The 18,281-nt window shown below is 42.5% G+C and overlaps 1 protein-coding gene across 10 annotated transcripts in view; it reads left to right on the top strand.

Moving 5' to 3' along the window:
* SH3TC1 (SH3 domain and tetratricopeptide repeats 1) overlaps positions 1 to 18,002 on the top strand; it is a 99,233-nt gene extending 81,231 nt beyond the window's left edge. For all 10 annotated transcript variants that reach the window (XM_025195221.1, XM_014527228.2, XM_006017013.3 and 7 more), the window contains 5 exons: positions 6,527 to 6,677; positions 9,347 to 9,469; positions 9,777 to 9,927; positions 13,789 to 13,985; positions 15,851 to 18,002. In XM_025195221.1, coding sequence (XP_025051006.1) covers positions 6,527 to 6,677; positions 9,347 to 9,469; positions 9,777 to 9,927; positions 13,789 to 13,985; positions 15,851 to 16,108 — 880 coding nt within the window. In that variant the 3' untranslated portion in view covers positions 16,109 to 18,002. The remainder of the gene's footprint in view (positions 1 to 6,526; positions 6,678 to 9,346; positions 9,470 to 9,776; positions 9,928 to 13,788; positions 13,986 to 15,850) is intronic.
* Positions 18,003 to 18,281: the final 279 nt, after the last annotated feature.

Below are 18,281 nucleotides of genomic sequence, written 5' to 3'. Positions count from 1 at the left end.
CCTGAGACAATCATTGGGTCTCTACTGTGACTGTCAACACACTTTTCTAATTTTGAGGGTGGTTTTTGTATGGAAACATGTCCTCTAAGCTTGGGACAGACATTCAAAAAGCCTGAGCCTGAACTGATTCAATCTTTGCAATTTAGTCTAACCTGGCTAGGCTAAACCAGTTTGTAACTGTACAGACATCTCCTCTGGACTGAAAAAATTCAGGCATGTGCCTGCAGTGGCTGAGACTAGAAGCTGTAGGGTGCTAAAGCAGCTCTCCCTTCCCTTTCACAGTGCTGAGCTGAGGGAGGCATGGCCAGGCCCTGGCAGGATGCTCTTATTATTTGCTGCCCCTCCCCAAGCAGCTTAGCAGGGAATGCTTATCACCCCTAACTCAGTGTTTATTAGTCCATTAAGAAAATAAAGCCTCTCTCCATTAGTTCAAGCTCTTCTTAAACAGTTTTTTCCAAGGAAGGATATTAAGCTACTGGTTGATTAGCTCCAAAAAGCCTGTCTGCCTTTGTCATCTCCCACAACACAGATTTTAGACAGCATGTGGTCTGCTAGCTAATGCTGAGGTGTTTGCATAAAGCAGAGGGGCAGGGGAAATAATCCCTGCTTAGCAGGGAGAAGCCAGGCAGATGCTCTGTTCCTGCAAGTCTCTGCCAGAGCTCTGGCCAGGGAGTAGCGGGGATCCCTGCTGTGGAGCAGTGTCCCATCCAGCCCAGAGAGCATGCTGGGGGAGTCTGAATCAGCAAGGGGTCTGGGACAGACACTGTATAAACTGGTTTGACATAAATCAGTTAAGTCTGATACTACATTCAACCAGGTTTATCTCAAACCAGTTTCAACCATTTTCAAACTGTTTAATATGCACTGAACATCTGTTCTGTTACAGGTTTAAACCCGTTTCTGATCACTTAAACTGGTTTATGTGTAATGTCTGTCTCTAGCCCTACAAACTGACCCAATTGGTATGTACGTTTCTTCACAAGTTATGGCTGGAAACTCTGGCTGCCACCCCTCCCCCAGTGTCTGGTGTGTCGCAGTATTAATTTCCCCATGGAAGTGCTGTGGGGCAGGAATGGGAGCTCCACACCCTGCTCAAATCGTCACGGGGGGGAGGGCGTGCAGATGCAGGCATTGGTCTCCGGGTGCCTGAGACCCATGGTATGCTACTGTCCTGGGCTCAGCCCAGCCACAGTACAGCCCAGCTAGAGTGGAACAAGAGCTCCTCTTGACCCTGGGACAGGGACACTGGGTGGCAAGTGAGGGAGGAGACATGCCTCTGAGCACGGAGGGGAAGGAGGGAAACTTACAATCTTCAGGACTTAAAGAAGTCCTGGGCTGGTGCTGTTCCTGCTGTGTGATCAGAAACTGGGGTGAGGTTGTGCTACTACACCCCCTTTGAATCCATTCCTGGTGCTGGACAGATTATCTGTGTCATTCCTTCCCCCCCCCCCCCCCCCACATTTGGACAATTCTGCTGTTCAGGCTGTTTTATCTTGGATTATAAAGCTGCTTGTTTGTGACTTCAGTGCTTTGGAGCAAGCTTCAGTTGAGGGTTTTTCAAGCTTTTGGCATGTACTAACCCAAGCTGCTGCATCAGACGCAGCTGGCCCTTCTGCATGCCTGAGTTTCAGACCATTCTCATTGTACTAAATAAGATAATTGCTTTAGGATATGATTGCTTTGAAAGATTGGCAGTGGTCAAGCAGAGATTGGAAGTTACTGTAATTAGCTTTAGAGGACTGTAGGACAAGTGACTGATGATGATGTTTTGTCTGATTTTAATTTCACATTATTTAACTCCTGCATGAGATATACTGGGCAAGCTCTCTGTAAGATTTTTATTTTGTAGATTGTATTGAAAAGTAAAAATATTGAGCTCTAGACTCTGCTTCACTTTCATCAAATGGCCTAGAGAGGGAGTGTATCTGCAGCCACCAAATGTACCCCAGGTTTCTATTCAGTTTTCAAACTATACACTTATATCTGAGTAAATTTAGATCCTGCGTTTTCAGAATGGGCATATTTGTTTGTTTCCATCAAGTGGTGGCAGCAAGTGGTTTGTGGTGAGTTTTGGCCAATACTGACTTACCTTAAATGAAGACATTGGACTTTCAATCCGGAAATGAACACCAAACCCACCTTTTTCTCTTTGAATGTATTGACACTTGTTTTTGTTGGTATGTATCTGACACCTGAGCCTGGTGGTTCTCAACCTCATTAGACTTCAGGCACCCACCTAGAAAATAACAGCTCTTAAGGCACCTATACATGTGCAGCGAGGCTGCTCCAGTGTGCAGGAATTAATTGAGTCTGTAGGAGCATGGTAATTACTGTGCTTCAGCAAACTCCAGTGCCACGTGTATTAATGTCCCTGTCCTGAAAAATGGCGGCAGGGGCACTTTAGCTAAAGTTCGTCAAATGAAACGCACAAAGTGTCCCTGCCACCATTTTCTAGCATGGCGATGTGGATACACGTGATGCTCGGGGGTTTTAATTAGAGCAGCTCTTAGAGCTGCTGCAGTTAAAGCAGCCTTGCCCGCCGAGCACATGTATAAACTCCCTTCGCTTTCACTCATTTTTCATTACTGATAAATGACGCAACAATTCTTGTGTTGCAACCAACTTGGACTACAGCAGGTCAGAATGTTTTTGACAGTATAGATCCCCATTTGAAATCTCTGTTTATCTTTCGAATCATACGTAGGCTTTTGCACACGTCACAGTGCCAATAATGTGTGGCACCCTTATAAGGATCTCATGTCACTTGGCTGTGAATCGCTCTATTGGCTAGTCTGTGGCTTCTATACCACTACTCTCTTGGAGGCATTTGTGGTCAATTTATTTCTGAACTTACTGTTGTAGTCATTCAGGATTTGAGGCCTCCTTAACTCACTTTGCAGATGTCCTCTCAGGTTGTTGGTTTTAGCAGTTAATTAGGCAAAAAAAGTCTGCCTATAGGTGTGCTAGTTTGTATTCTAATTAGAATGGTTCCACATCTTGCTTTGTTCACTATTTAGGTATATTGTTTCTACTACAGAAAAATCTATATTTGGTTGTATAAGTCTAGCCTAGCAACTTTGGCTCTTTCCAAAAAGTAGTTGTTTTCTTATGAAACACCTTGGGCACTGAACACAACTAAATGTCTGTCTACAGAAAGATAGTCTTTCAAACAGGGAATTGACAATGCACAAATCCGTCTTTGTTCTTTCTAAGAACACTTGCCAGAACACAGTTGGCACTTCTACCACGGACAAGCATTTGGCAGTCTTTTCTTGTATGTTCTTCCCCACATTCCTTCTAGGCAGTAAAGTGTTTTTGTTGTTGACTTGTTTAATGCATTTTCTTGCTTGTTTAATCCTTTGCGCTTTACATATAGGTAGAGGTTTAAATTTAAAAAAAAATAAAATGACTCATGAACATACAAACTCTGTTGCTTCCTGTTCCGTTTCTCAGAAGGCAACATAGATTCACACCTTTTAGCCTTTAAATCGGAGAGAGATAGCATAAGCTTTTGTGAGACAGCTCACTTACACTCTGAAAGGACACAGCATGTGCTTTCATAGCACCTCTCCTATTTCTCAGAGCCACAAACATATCTAGTTGAAGATCCGTTATCAACTTTTAGGTGCTTCCCTTCTGTTTCTTATGATTAGGACATACTTTTTATGCTCAACTCTTGTGTGGAGTGAGGACTTCTCAAAGTTCTATACTAGTTTCCTAATTTAGCTTCCCCTGTTTGAGTGAACTGAAAACCATTAATGTATCAGGCACTTCAGAACCACCTGACTGCCTTCAGGATGTCTGTATTCAAATGGTTCTGCTTGAAAAGAGAGAGAAGCACTGTTTGAAATTCCTCTGTTGTCTTCAATATATCTAGAAAAATCAGCACTCATGGAATTTCTAACTGCTTCTTTCCTCCATTCAGGATATGTTGTTCTTAATTTCTTTTTACTCCTAGTATCATGTGGTGTTTATTCACTGATCTCTTGCAAATACCTTGAGCACTAAGTGATCTGATTTGATTCTCAGTCACAGTCCAAGTGGCTGTGCGTGACTGCAAAGACTTCAGTGCATCCTGCATAGCTTTTTAATTTGGGAAGCTCAGCTGTTAAAAGTATAGGGCATTCATACACATGCTTTTTTGCCCGTGATGTGCCGGAGATCTGTTGCTTCAGAGCAGACTCAATTAATCGAGCCTGCTCTGCATGCGAGCTGAGATGAACTGTGCTGTACCGTGTGCAATTGTATAAGCAGCGAAGTGCGTGTCAGCGCACAGAAAAAGGTAGCAGTGTGCTTTTGAACTAAAGGTTCTTTAGAGGTGCTTTTAGCTCAAAAGCACATCGCTGCCATTTTCTCAGTGCTGACATGCATTTTGCCACTTATGTAACTGTAAGTGTCACAGCACTGGGCGCTTACATCTGTAAGAAGTGCCCGTAGTCTCCAAACATGCTGCTCTGATTGCAGGATGGTAGTCCTATGTATTTTACATCATGTCCTTGTTCTTTTGAAAGCCTTTATGCAACATTTAATTATTTTTAAATATTTCTAAGTTTTGCTATATAGATCCACTACTTGATATTTATCAAGATATTTGGTATTCATTTAGCGTTTTGAATATTTTAAGAGCTTTTTTTGTAATACTATATGGTTCATCATATGTTGCTTTTCTCATGCATCTGGCATAAGCACATTTAAAATATATATCTGATGAATGTGGTTACAGTGACTTGATGATGACTTCTGCAAATTGATCAAATTTCTCATGTGAATATGCAACGAGGGGTCAACCAAGATCAGTAGAGCTTGTGAATTGGGATCAAAGTACTGGTCAGGCTTGTTATCAGAAAGGCCTTTAGAATAAGAACATTGTGTCCTAGAACTGGGAGAAGAGCCATCTCTAGTCAGGAACATCAGGTCAAGAAGCACCTGGGTTTTTTAGAAATGGTTAGGTTGATCAATGTGCGAACTGGTATATGTTTGGGCAGTTTAGATCAGGCAACAAATGGCCAGCCTGTTCTAACTTCTTTGGATCACCCTTCCAGCTTTTTTTTAAATAGAGGGATACCATTTGGCACCCTCCAGCAGCTGATTTTAATAAAAAATTGCATACTTACTTTAGCAACTTGTAACCTCCATCAGACCTCTTGATTACACCATTCTGACCTGGCAACATGTTGCTATTTAAATTACCAGCTTGTCTGAGAACCTTCTGTATGAAGTGTTTATTCTCAAATGTATGAAGAGTTTTACTCCCTTTTTTTTAGTTTTACGCCCTATAAATATATAAGGGGTGTACATCAGGATCTGGGGGAACACTTGTTCACCAGAGCACCCCAAGGGATGACAAGGTCCAACGGTCACAAACTCCTCCAAGACTGTTTCAGGCTGGACATAAGGAAGAACTTCTTTACTGTTTGAGCCCCCAAGGTCTGGAATAGACTCCCTCCAGAAGTGATTCATAGATGTTAGGGTCGGAAGGGACCTCAATAGATCATCGAGTCCGACCCCCTGCATAGGCAGGAAAGAGGGTTGGGGCTAGATGACCCTAACTAGATGCCTATCTAACCTCCTCTAGAAGACCCCCAGGGTAGAGGCCCCGCAGGGTAGGGAAGAGCACCACCTCCCTTGGGAGCCCATTCCAGCCCTTGGCCACTCTAACTGTGAAGAAGTTCTTCCTAATGTCTAGTCTACATCTGCTCTCTGCTAGCTTATGGCCATTATTTCTTGTAACCCCAAGAAATAGTGTGCAAACACCTAATCTGGACTCCTTTAAGAGTCAATTGGATGTTTATCTTGCTGGGATCCTTTGACCCCAGCTGACTTCCTGTCCCTGGGGCAGGGGCTGGACTTGATGATCTCCCAAGGTCCCTTCCAGCCCGAATGTCTATGAAATCTATGAACTTAATTCATCTAGGGAGGTGTACTACACAGATCGGGCTTACCCATGCCTGATGTAACTGAATGTGTGTATGTGTTCATAGTACAGCCCTGAGGCTGAGAAAGCTAGGCTGCTCACTCAAGTCCCCAGGCTGCAGGTTTTCTACCCCCGCACCCTGACAGGTTATTTTGAGCCCTCCAACCCCCCTCGCCTCCCAGACAGACAGACAACCTCCCCACAACATAGACCTGCCAGCCCCTCCAAATACTGCCCATCCCTCCCCACTCCTACTAAAATTGCTGTAGGAACTAACTGTAAGCTGGAGCAGAGCCAGGGCTGAGAAAAATGCTGTTTCACTGTGTCACTGGGGAAGGATATATCCTATCACTGAGGAAGGGAGGGTAGTCTTAAAATACTACCATATTACACTGAAAAATTAACAAAGTCAGGAAATGGAGGAATCAGACAAAATAATAAGAGGAGAGAAACTGAGAGACATGCATATTATTTTCACAAACATTTGGGGTAAATAAGGTATGTCCTACTATGAAAAGAAATAGCTTTGCAATCTGATACAATAAAATGGGATTTACTTTTTCTATATTCATTCTGATTAGCATTTTCTTTTCCTTTTTTTTTCTTCCCTAGGGCCTATAGATCTGCACTGGAATATACCAAACGGAGCCTAGGAATATTTATAGATCTTCAGGAGAAAGAGAAAGAGGCCTATGCCTGGCTCCAAGCAGGAAAGATATATTACATTCTGAGGCAGAATGAACTAGTGGATCTCTATATCCAGGTAAGTTATATTACCCAGATCAGTGGACCTAAGGCACCCCTCCATAACTTGTGAATTGAGTAGCGCCCAATTAAAAATTAGTTTTTTAATATTGCAGTGTGGGGGGTGGGTAATATTTTAATATTGCCTCCTCGCAGTGGGGGGTGGGAGATCATTCAGACAAGGACAAGCCTGAACCTTATCTCGTCACACCTTATATCACCTGTCAAAGAATGTGGCAGCAGCCTGGTTGAGGATCCCTGGTCTAGATTTTAGAATAAGTCTACCTGTATGGTATGGTCATGATTGGGATATAGATGAAGGGATGACTCTGTGTGGCATGGCAAAAGAGAAATCTTCTAATATCATGAGCCAAAAGAAAAGCTTTGTGAGGTGATGCTTTGAATAAATTATAGTGCTGTTATTGGTGCTGCATTATTAAAGGCCTGTCAACTTTTGAATGCAACATTCTGTTTTAGTGGTTTGCTGTTTTGCTTGTGAAACATTATCTTGGGGAATGGATCTCTCTTCTGTTTTACTCTCAAGGGTCTTTTGAAACTCCAATTAACAGCTCTTCCAATAGCCCTTTTTCTTTCCTCCACTGCTATTACACTATAGTAGTTGCACCCAGAGGCCCTGCTCTGTAATTCAGTCACCATTTTGCCAGGTGCTTTATCAGCACATAGGAGATGTTGTCTGCCTAAAAGAACTGGAAGGGAATACGGAGGGTGCAGGTCATTTTCTAGCCAGCCATTGATTGGCTATATGACCTTGGGAAATGGCTTCATTTCTGTGCCCTTGTTCTCTAATGCTAAGTACAGGCAGTCAAAAAGCCCAAGGCTGAATGGATTCAACCTTTGCAGGTTTAGTCTTAGCTAGATAGATTAAACCCATAAGCAAGCAAACAGACTTTTGATTCTGGAAATGCCTCACATACCTGCAGTGGCCCAGGCCAGAAGCCCCGGGGATGTGCTAGAGTATACTTCCCTGCTCAGTTGGAGCAGACAGCTTGGGCCAAGGCTAGCCTGCCCACCCTGCAAGCGGGGCCAGGGGGAGGTTGCTGGGGAGGTGCAAAGTAGGGCTGTGTGAAATTTCTCCCGGTACTTCATTTTGAAGATGTTTCGATGCATTTGAACACAAAACAGCGAAAACAAAACAAAAGCCTTTGAAACAGCTTTGAAATGAAACAAGGGCACTCAAAACATTTCAAAACCCAGGCTTACTTGACTTTAGTGCCAGTCCCAACCAGCAGCACCAGCCTTCTGTCATCTGGCAGGCAGATTGGGAGCTTGCCTGCATGTCCAGAAGAGCTGTGGGGCTGTGCTGGACTGCTCCCGGGGCTGCGGGCCCCCGATCTGCCTGCCAGATCACAGGAGGCTGGTGCTGCCAGCTGGGGCCAGCAGCAGCACTGATCTTCCTGGCGCTGGCTATGGAATGGCCTATGGGCGAAATGTTGAAACAGCATTGAAACAATGAAAGATTTAACTTGAATCTGGAGGGGATCTGGGACAGAAGTTCAATAAATCTAGTTAGCCTAAATCAGTTAAGTCTGATACTACAGTAAAAGCTCTGTTATCCGGCATCCTCCGGGAATGGGGGATGCTGGGTAACAAAATATGCCAGTTAATTGAGCAGCCCCGGCCACTGCTGCTCCTGCTGCATCTGGGGCATCCCTTCACCCCACCCGTGGCATCACCGTCCCTCCTGCCACATCACTGCCCGTCCCGCAGGCCCGGTGGGCCCCGTGGGACAGGGAGGTGGGCCCCGCACAGCCTGTTATGCCCCCAGGCCGTGGGGGCTTGGCAGTGCAGGCTGCTTTGGCCCCAGCTGTGGGGGCTCGGAGAAACTGGAAGTGCCGTGGTGGGCGCTTCCAGTTTCACTTTCTTACAAGCCAGCATGCCGGTTAGTAGAGCATGCCGGCTTGTAAGATGCTGGATAGCGCAGCTTTTCCTTTATATCCATCCTGGTTTATCTTAAACCAGTTTCAGCCATTTTGAAATTGATTTATGCCCACTGAACTTCTGTTGTGTTATAGATTTTAACAGGTTTCCAATCGCTCAGACCAGTGTATGTGTAATTTCTGTCCCTAGCCTAGGTATTGTTACTTTATATAATAGTTCATTGAAACAGAGTTGGAATTCAGGTTCCTTGTAATGCTAACGCAGTAGGCCTACCTAATTTACTTCGTGGGTCATTGGATGGGGGGTGGGAAAGAGGAGGGATCTTCTGTTACTTGCAAATTATAACAATTACCAAGTATCTTGGCAGTGTCCACTTATACTGCATGGTGTGCACTTCCCTTTATTGAGTTTTTTACTGCTGCAATTCTTTGTTGTGTCTGAAATAACAAATGGTTATTCTACCGTGCAGCTCCTTTAGCATACTACTAATTTACTTAACATTTTGTGCATAGTTCTAAACCTTGCATATACATCCGCATTATTTGGAATATCTCATTTGTCAGCTATCAAATATTGGTTGTTAAAATGCATATTTTATCTTTAGAGAATAAAGAATGTATTCTGGTGAACAGCCCTGCAGTGGCAGAGAAACAAAATCAAGGGAAAAAATCTTCTTATCCCTAATGTTTGATTCTGTGCAGCTGGTACCAAAACTCTTCCACAGAAGTGTGATGCTTCATTGCTGAATCACAAAATATTTTCTAACAAAACATACATTTTTCATTTTAGGTTGCTCAAGATGCTGCTCTTTATACTGGGGATCCATACTTAGGAATGGAGTTATTTGAAGCTGCAGGCGACATATTTTTCAATGGTGCCTGGGAGAAGGAAAAAGCAGTGTCTTTCTACAGGGTTTGTGGTCTGTTGTTTATTTCTATTATGGTAGCACTTAGGGAGCTACAGTCCTGGCTTCATTGTGCTAGGTACAAAGCACAGAACAAAAACCACTCTCTTCTCCAAAGAGTGTCTGTTTTACACTCTATGCCATAAACATTGATGGATTTGGCTCAGTAACAGTTGACCTGGCTGAGATCAGGTTATTTGATTCCATGCTCATAAAGCAAAGTAAATAATTTACTAAATATGAGAAATTAACTGCTAATTGGTATGTTTTCTGTGCTTCAGCAATAACCAAATGAATTGTATTTGCTTATTTCAGGACAGAGCTCTTCCACTTGCTGTAAAGATCGGAAACAAAAAGGCAGAACTCCGATTGTGCAACAAACTAGTGGAACTGCTGCTGAGGCTGAAGGCTTATGAGGAAGGCCTGGAATATGCAAAAGTATCTCTCTCACTCAGTGTGAATTTAGGTAAATCAGCGTTTACATAAAGTTAGTGACACTACTATAAGTGATAGAATTTGGGGAAGGATTTATCACTTTTCTTTTAATTCAGTAGTGTTTGTTGTCAAGGTTTTGGGTATTAGGAAGTCAGTATTAATTTCATTGCTGTTTTTAATTCTTTTCTAGCAGGGAGATAAACCAGTTCCTAAACTTCTTTTAGTTTCTTCTCCTCCTAACTTCTTCCAGTCTAATAATATTCTACCCTCTATATTTGCTAACCCAAATGAGATACAAATAGGTTTTTGATGTTGTTAGGAGGAAATATTCAAGGGGAGGCCATCTGAAACCTGGATTGTAAGCATTAATCTGCTCGAGGGCTCATTTAGGAAGTGAGGAATGGAGGCTTGATCTGAGGTATTGTATTTTCATGCTGGTTCTTGAATATTAGAGCAGTTGGCCCACTTAGTGAGACCTCAGCTATGATTCTCATTTTGTATCTAAATGTGCTAAATTCCTGTGTTATGATCTCTTGCGGCAGCATGAATTTTGAAGGCCTTTCCCTGCCCTCCATCAGATACTTGAGTAACTGAGGCAGGCGTCTCTCAGACCCCTTTTTTCAGGTCAAACATTCTCAAAATCCTTCTTCATAAAAAACACTTTTTGTAGCATAAATTGACCATGTTTCCTTCTTAAAAATTTGCGTGCTCCCTTTTGAGCAATTTGACCATAACCATATATATTTATATAGGAGAGACTTTGTACTTCGACTGCTTGTAAGAATGATCTCTTTCCATTAATTATGCAACCTAGCATACTGTTTCTTTTTATTCCAGTAAGGCCTTTACTAGCCCGCCTTCACAGTATTGCTCACTGTTACCACCCTTTCCCTGGAAAATCCTTGATGGCTTATGAAAAGAAATAAAAATCCTAAATTGCATAAATTTAATGTAGTTGACTCAGGACAGTGAATACTGTAGATTGCCAGGATGCAGCATCTCTAACTCTGAGGAATGACCTGATTTCAAACTGATCGTCCATCTGGGACACAGATGATTAATATGCTATCAAGAAGAAGCCAAAAGCAGAATCTGAAACACAATCACTGGCCCTTCAGAATTTGGCCTATTCTTTTTTTTCCCCTCTTACTTTAAAAGGATTATTATAATAAATAGTGGAGTACCTCACAATTCAATGGGAAATGAATGAAAAGTATGGACTGGGAATTTCTGGGAATCCCATTTGGTACCTGTCTGCATACTTGGGCATCTTAAAAACCTTTAAAAATCTGGCCCCAAATGACTTTCCTGAGGTCACACAGTAAACTTTTGACACAGAAGGGAAACGAACCCCTGAATCCCAAGACAAAAACTAGTGCCTGACAGACCTTCCTTTCACTTCATTTTTACAAAAAGAAGTGATTAGTATCAGTTCCAGCTGGCTATTAAGACCAGTCTGGGGCTTTGCTTGTGAGCTGGACTGATTCCATGTGAAGAGTCAGAAAATTTTTTTGGCAATTTTTGTACTGGTTTTCAGGCTTTCCATACAGGTTTTCTACATTTCAAAACCTTTCTAATAGACAATTTGTGATTAGCAAAATATTAATAATAACTGACAACTTAGAGTGGGCTAGAGGAAAGAGAACGTTTCAGCAAAATATTTTATAAATAGTTAGAATCCTGGAATTGGAAGGGACCTCAGATTCCCTTTTGCCCAGCCTCCTGTACAAGTATCTGATGTAGTATTTCTAAATGACCCTTGACAACATTTTGTCTAAGTACAGATAGTCTCCCCCCGCCCCCCCACAAAAAAGCAAAAAAAAAAGCACAAGGCTGAATTGATTCAATCTTTGCAAGTTTCTCTAAGCTGCATAGATTGAACTGATATTCACCTTTGAATCTGGAAAGGCAGCCAGTTGCCTGCTGTAGCCCAGGAAAGAAGTGGGGAGCTCTAGAGCATGCCTCCCAGCCTGTCTGCCACTTTTGAGGGCACCTGAATACAGCTGAACAGGGTGCATCCCTGATTGACTGCCCGGCACATGCCCTCTGACTCCCTGCTGTCCCCCGGGACCAGGGCTGAAGAGTGGAGGCTTTGCTGCCTCAGCAATGCCAGAGCCTGGGGGTAGAGTTGTCCCTGCTCGGCTGGAGCAGACAGTGTAGGCCAAGGCTAGCCCACCCACCCTGCAAGAGGGGTTTTGTGACAGAGGTGCAAAGCATCCTGGGATGCTGGGGGACTGAGAGTTAACTTGAGTTGGGAGGGGATCTGGGACAGAAGTTTGATAGACTAGTTTAACCTAAATTAGTCAGGTTTGATACTACTTTCATCCACGTCTATCTTAATCCAGTTTCAGCCATTTTGAAACTGGTTTATATGCACTGAACTTCTGTTCTGTTACAGGCTTAAACTAGTTTCTGATCACTTAAACCAGTTTATGTGTAATGTCTATCCTTAGCCTTTTGGTTAAAAGTTGAATTTTGGGTGGAAAATTGAATTTTTTGAATTTCAGTATAACCATATAAGAAAGACATGGCCTTTTGTTAATTAGTAAAAAAGACAGTAATAAGACATAGTCGGGAACCAGGATCCTGAGAGAGCCATTGCTTGAAACATTTATTTCAGCATTTATTTCGGCAGACATAATATGGCCCATGGGCTGGATCCAGCCCACAAGGCCATTCTATCTGGCCTGTGGGGCCCCTCCAAAAAACAATTTTTACAGGCCCATGGCTGCCTCTCTGAAAGCTGGCGGGATGCAGGATTTCACAGGTTGCATGCCATTGAACTGGGTGGGCTCTGTGCTTCCACCTCTGGGACTCCTGGCACTCCAGATGGGAGATCGGTGCAGAGGCACTGAGTGCAATGGTGGTGACTGGACAGCTGATCAGTGAGGAGGGGAGCTCCTGCCTGCAGGGCCAGGAGTTGCATGTTGTGGCAGGGAGCCTGCCCGGCCTGATGGTATGGGGTTTGTGGGGGTGTGTTGCGTGTGTGGAGGGGGGGTTGTCCCATATCAACACCCGCACAAACCCTATACCCCACCCCAACAAACCACACACCCACCCATCCACATGCTTACACCATCCCACACCCCTTCACAACTTCCCCCCCCCACAAATGCCACACACATGCACACCCCCACATAATATACAAGAGTAATATTTTATTTTGAGCTTTTATGCAATCACTTCTACATAAACTATGCAAATGCACTGAATCAGGACAAAAATATTTTTTAAATGAATTTAAAATATAGTACATGTTTGATTTTTAGAATATGATTTTTTTTTTTTTCATTCTGATTCCAAGATGGCAACCCCCTGTCTCAAAAAGAGTACTTCTAAGAGCAAGGGGAGGGACTTCTGGTGGCAAATGTCAGGAGTTAGTAGTGGGACTTTCCCTCCCAAAATGGCATTTGGGGCGGGGTCTCTCTCAAGGGGAGGACTACCCATGTGGCCCTTGACAGCTCACCAAAAGTTAAGCAGCTCTCCAGCCAAAATAATTGCCCACCCCTGATTTAAACGGTTAGACTTTTGAGTGGGGTTGCTATCTCCTGCAGACAGGAAATAATTACTAGTTGTTTTTATTTTCAAATACTCAGAAGACAATCAAATACTGCACTGAGGACTACCGTATAAGTACCTAGTGTGAAAGATTCACACTCTCACAAAACGAAGCTTTTGTAAAAAATCAAGGACTCCAGTATTTGGCCCCATGTCTAGTTGGGTAAAGTAATCTCTTCTTAATTTAGCTTTGGTTACTGACTTCTTAATTAAGTGAAAAGAAGCACAGAAATCAGAATTAAAGAAAAAATATCTTGTATAACCCAGTTTGGGAGGATCCATCTTCTCACTGCATGTCAGAGTTGTATGCTGATTTGTGTATCATCTCATCTAGGAGATCAGCTAAATGAGCGAATAGCATATCATCGGCTTGCTGCCATCCATCACCGCCTCGGTCAGTGCGAACTTGCTGAACACTTTTACCTGAAAGCGTTATCACTCTGCTCGTCTCCTCTGGAATTTGATGAAGAGACACTGTATTATGTGAAGGTCTATTTGGTCCTAGGAGACATTATATTCTATGACCTAAAGGTAAGACATATGAGGGAATTGAGGTCTACTGTGGAAAACATTTTGCACTTTTTAATATTCCATGAGAACCTTTCATTGGATTTTTCTTCTAATTGTATGCATAGGAATAATGAAGAGTGGGGAATATATCGTTTATGTAACACTAGAGGTCAAATCTTTTGAAAGGCATAGGTATAGCAGTGTCCCCCCTTTTTGCTGCATGTACAGGGCGAACAACCCAGTCCTCTCCTTTTCACACGGGCAGCCTAGTTTCTCTCCTGGCTTCTTTCCTAGCCTGGAGTGTAGCCCGGCTCCTTTCCTGGTTGTGAACAGAGTGTCAGTATCCCAACTCCTCTCTGCTGCATTGGAAGTCAGGATTCTTAGAAACATGTGGAGTGCCTGCAGCACAGACCGCTTCCTGGGCCCCCTCCCTCTCACTGTGCTGCCCCGTCTTGCCCCCAGCAGTTGGGGCAGGAAGCAGAAGCTGGAGGAGAGAGGGGGAGCCCAGAGCCCCTGGCTGCCAGTGCAGCAGGAACAATGGGACAAGTAGTGGCTGGGTGGGAGCCCATGGACTGCGTGTTAACTCCTTCGGGGCTGCATCAGTTGGACAGCCCTGTTGTAGGTCCTCCTCCATCCCTTATGTCCTGCCTGCTGTGAGTGCTCTAAACATTAACTGTAGGCTAAGCTTGGTGAGAGCTTGAAGGTGTGCTGGAGCGGACTATGCATAGAGGAAGGCAAGATTCGTAAGGATAGAAGGAGGTATAAGCAGTAGCCTGATGCTGTAGCCTGGTTGTTGGGGCAATCAGCTAAAAAGGGGTGGGGGGGCTGGAATCTGTTTTCCACATCCATTCTATATTAAACTGTCATTTATGTAAAATAAAATAATAAATCATAATAAACTAATAAAACCAGGGAGCAGGGATGGGACCTCAGCATTCCCCACTGACAAAACTCAGTACTTCCCACTTTGTGAGCAAGTGCTCAGAACATGGTCAGCATCCCCACCAGAAACTCCTCTTCCAGCACCTCTGCTTTTATTACTTTTTTTTTTTTTTTTTTTTTAAATGACTGTGCCCATTCCTGTTGGTCACAAACAGTATTTTCCAATAAAAATATTGAGAGAAGAGACTTTCAGTTAAAGGCCCCTGTGTAGTCACTGTTGTGGATTTTCAGGGGAAGCTCTTCCTCAGGACTCCCCTTCCCCATAAAAATCCTTGTCTGGTCTCTGTCCTGAAGGGGCCCCTGTCAGCCCATCCTAGCATGGCTTTTAAAGAGAAAGCTTTAAAGACTTTGAGACCCTGGGTCTTCTTTGTTCCTGGCTCCTCTGGCTATCCTTAGCAACCTTGGAGAGTTAACTCTTTGCTGTGCTCCTGGGAAGGGAACTCCTGATTTCTCTCCAACTCTCTCAGAGGCTCTTTTTCTTCTCCTCCAGCACAGTGAGCCACATTAGCAACAAAGCATAGCAAAAGTGTAGCAGTCAACTTGGACTAATTCTTCCACTGAAATGAAGCTTGATGTCACCAGGAACCAGTCAAAGAGCAGTCGGTCTTTGGGGCCTGCTGCTAGGCCCAGACTGTTATAGTCTTCTGCAGTAAAAAGACCATGCCGGTGTCATGTTCTAAGACTGTCTACAGCAAAAGATGCTCACGCAGCCCTCCAAAGTGTTCCCTACAAGAACTCCAGGCTAGAACAATAGCCTCTTTCAGCTACTGTCATTCCTGAAAGTGTCCCTAGGTGCTGAGTACTTTTTTGAAAGTCTGGTCCAAGTACCTAATCTCTTTAGTTTGAGTACAGAATTTATGATTGAGACCCAACTTTTCTTTTGCTTATGCTATTATCATCATACATTGCTTTGTATAATACATTTTATATAACCTCTGTTTCAGGATCCTTTTGATGCAGCAGGATACTATCATCTGGCACTTGCAGCTGCTATGGACTTGGGGAACAAAAAGGCTCAATTGAAGATTTATACAAGACTTGCAATTATCTACCACCACTTCCTTGTGGATCGGGAGATGTCACTGTTCTTTTACCAGAAGGCAAGAACCTTTGCAACGGAGCTTAATGTTCGGAGAATAAACTTGGCCCCCAATCAGTATTGTAGGAATGCAGCATTGGTACCTCTGAAAGATGTCCTGTGAAAACTTGTCAGACAGCTAGAGGAACATTATTTTGCATTTATGAGACCATCCAATATATTCCTGACTATTTTACATTGACACAAAATTCTGGGGACTCGGCATCACTGGCTAAAATACCTGTCTTGACAAGAGTGTGCTGGCATTCACTTGACACTTTAGACTTAATCTGAAAGCATAAATTGGCCTAGGAAGTAAAGGAAAAACCTCACATTTTTGTATCAGAAGTAGTTTTCTCTCTTGTTTAAATTCTTGTTGTTGCAAAGTCAGAGCTTAGAATATGAATAATATACATCTGCTATGAAATGTCATAGTAAAGCACTCTAAATGTAAATAGAAAATCATGACTGCTCCCCCCACATTAAATAAGATCTATTCTAAGAATAATATTATAGACTTGCATCTGTGTCTTCCAAAATATTTATGCTACAAGGATCATAGGCTCTGGATCCTGAGTGCAGCTCTTGACTTGGGCACTTAAGCTCTAGACAGAGAGGAATTTCAGACACCCTGGCTTTGCGGTTCTTATAGATCCATTCTTCCTACTTAGCATATGAGATTTTTTGGACTTCCCTGCTGAAACACTGACTTCTCTTCCAGACACTGTGAAGAGAACCTAGATACCAATATTGGGTGTTGCTTTTCACTTTGGGAGTCAAGTGTTGCATTACCTAATTGAAAACACTTATTGCATCTAGTCCAACATCCTTTTGAAAATGGGATTTATTTATTTATTTTGGGCTTCTACATTTTTATCCTTTGGGAAGTTTTAACCTAGATAAAACTGATTTAATTCACTCTTCGCTTCTCTATCTAGGATTCTGGGAGAAAATCTTCACATCAGAGCATATGTTACTGATGCATTCTTATAGTCTCCAATTTTATGGATGCCTGAATTGAACAGACAAATCTGAACATTTCTAAGTTATTAGAAATGAAGGGTCTTGTCCTAGGGTATTATCTGTATGGGAAATTAACTTTCTAATAAGGTCCTAGATTCTAACTATTAACTGAGTGCTGTGCTAAGCTGAAAATTAATGTACCCTGTTTCACAGCTACATACCTAAACCAGCAAACTTGATGAACTTCAGCACAAGTGTCTAATTATGATCTCTCCAAAATCAAGCAGGCTGTAGGAGGTGTTGCTTTTCTGATTATTTACCAGCATTCTTGTCTTGTCAGCTTCTCACAGCTCACAATACCAGGCAATTTTTCATTTCAGTTGTCTTTGCTCTAATTCTATTTATTGCAAATCAGAAGCAGAGTCTTATCACCTAGAGTTTCTTCATGTTCCAGGAAAAGAAGCTGCACTTCCTAATCTGAAATTCAATTTTACTGATAAGACCTATCTGCTTTCTTGCATAACTACTTCCTTCGGTTGCCCCGAGTCTTATTTACCTAGCATTTCAGACCCTTATATTAATTAACTGCCATGAAGCTAGGTTATGCTAGGGCATAAGATATAGGTGTCTAGGCCTTATGGCTCCTAGTCACAAGGTACATTATTGGAGTCAATGTTATATCTCAATTTGGTTTTGACAAAGATATAATGAATGCTCTATCTGTACCTTTTTATCTCTTGATTCTGCAACTTCTGCTGAAGCTCCAATATGACTGTAATCTTCCTATAGGTGTATCCCAGTAAATGTGCCCTGAGTTCTACAGGTAATCCTAGGATCGTAGATCTAGGATTGGGGGGGCGGGGGTTGGCAGATGGTGTGGTGTACCATCACCTATAAGCATGATGCACATTTTTCTCCAGTTAAAGAAAAACCAGAAACTTTGTTAATATATGTTAAAGGTTTAGTGCTATATTATTCAGTTTTAAAAACAAAGCAAAATTTACTGGAATTTCTCTAATTTGCTATCTTTATATATGAAGTTTAAAAAACTAGGCAAAAATGGTCAATATAATAAAAATATACTGTTTCATTAGTCCTGTAGTTTATTATAGTTATATGTACATCTCTTGAGTGTCTTGACAATGCTTCCAATACTTCAATGTCAGTCATTTGAATACCTGAGTTAATATTACTACATTTGAGTTGGTTTTTAGCTGCAGAGCTAAAAGAAGTCTGCTGAGCTGTGAAATAGAAGAGAGGCATTATCAAGAATGGCTAACATACAACAAAATTGCAGAAGAAAGGATAGTTTGAATAGTAGAAATCAAAACCAT

The sequence above is a fragment of the Alligator sinensis genome, unplaced genomic scaffold (assembly GCF_000455745.1).
Source record: "Alligator sinensis unplaced genomic scaffold, ASM45574v1 scaffold421_1, whole genome shotgun sequence".
NCBI lineage: Eukaryota > Metazoa > Chordata > Crocodylia > Alligatoridae > Alligator > Alligator sinensis.
Note: the sequence above shows the minus strand (reverse complement) of the source record. Positions and strands in the feature narration are given on the sequence as shown.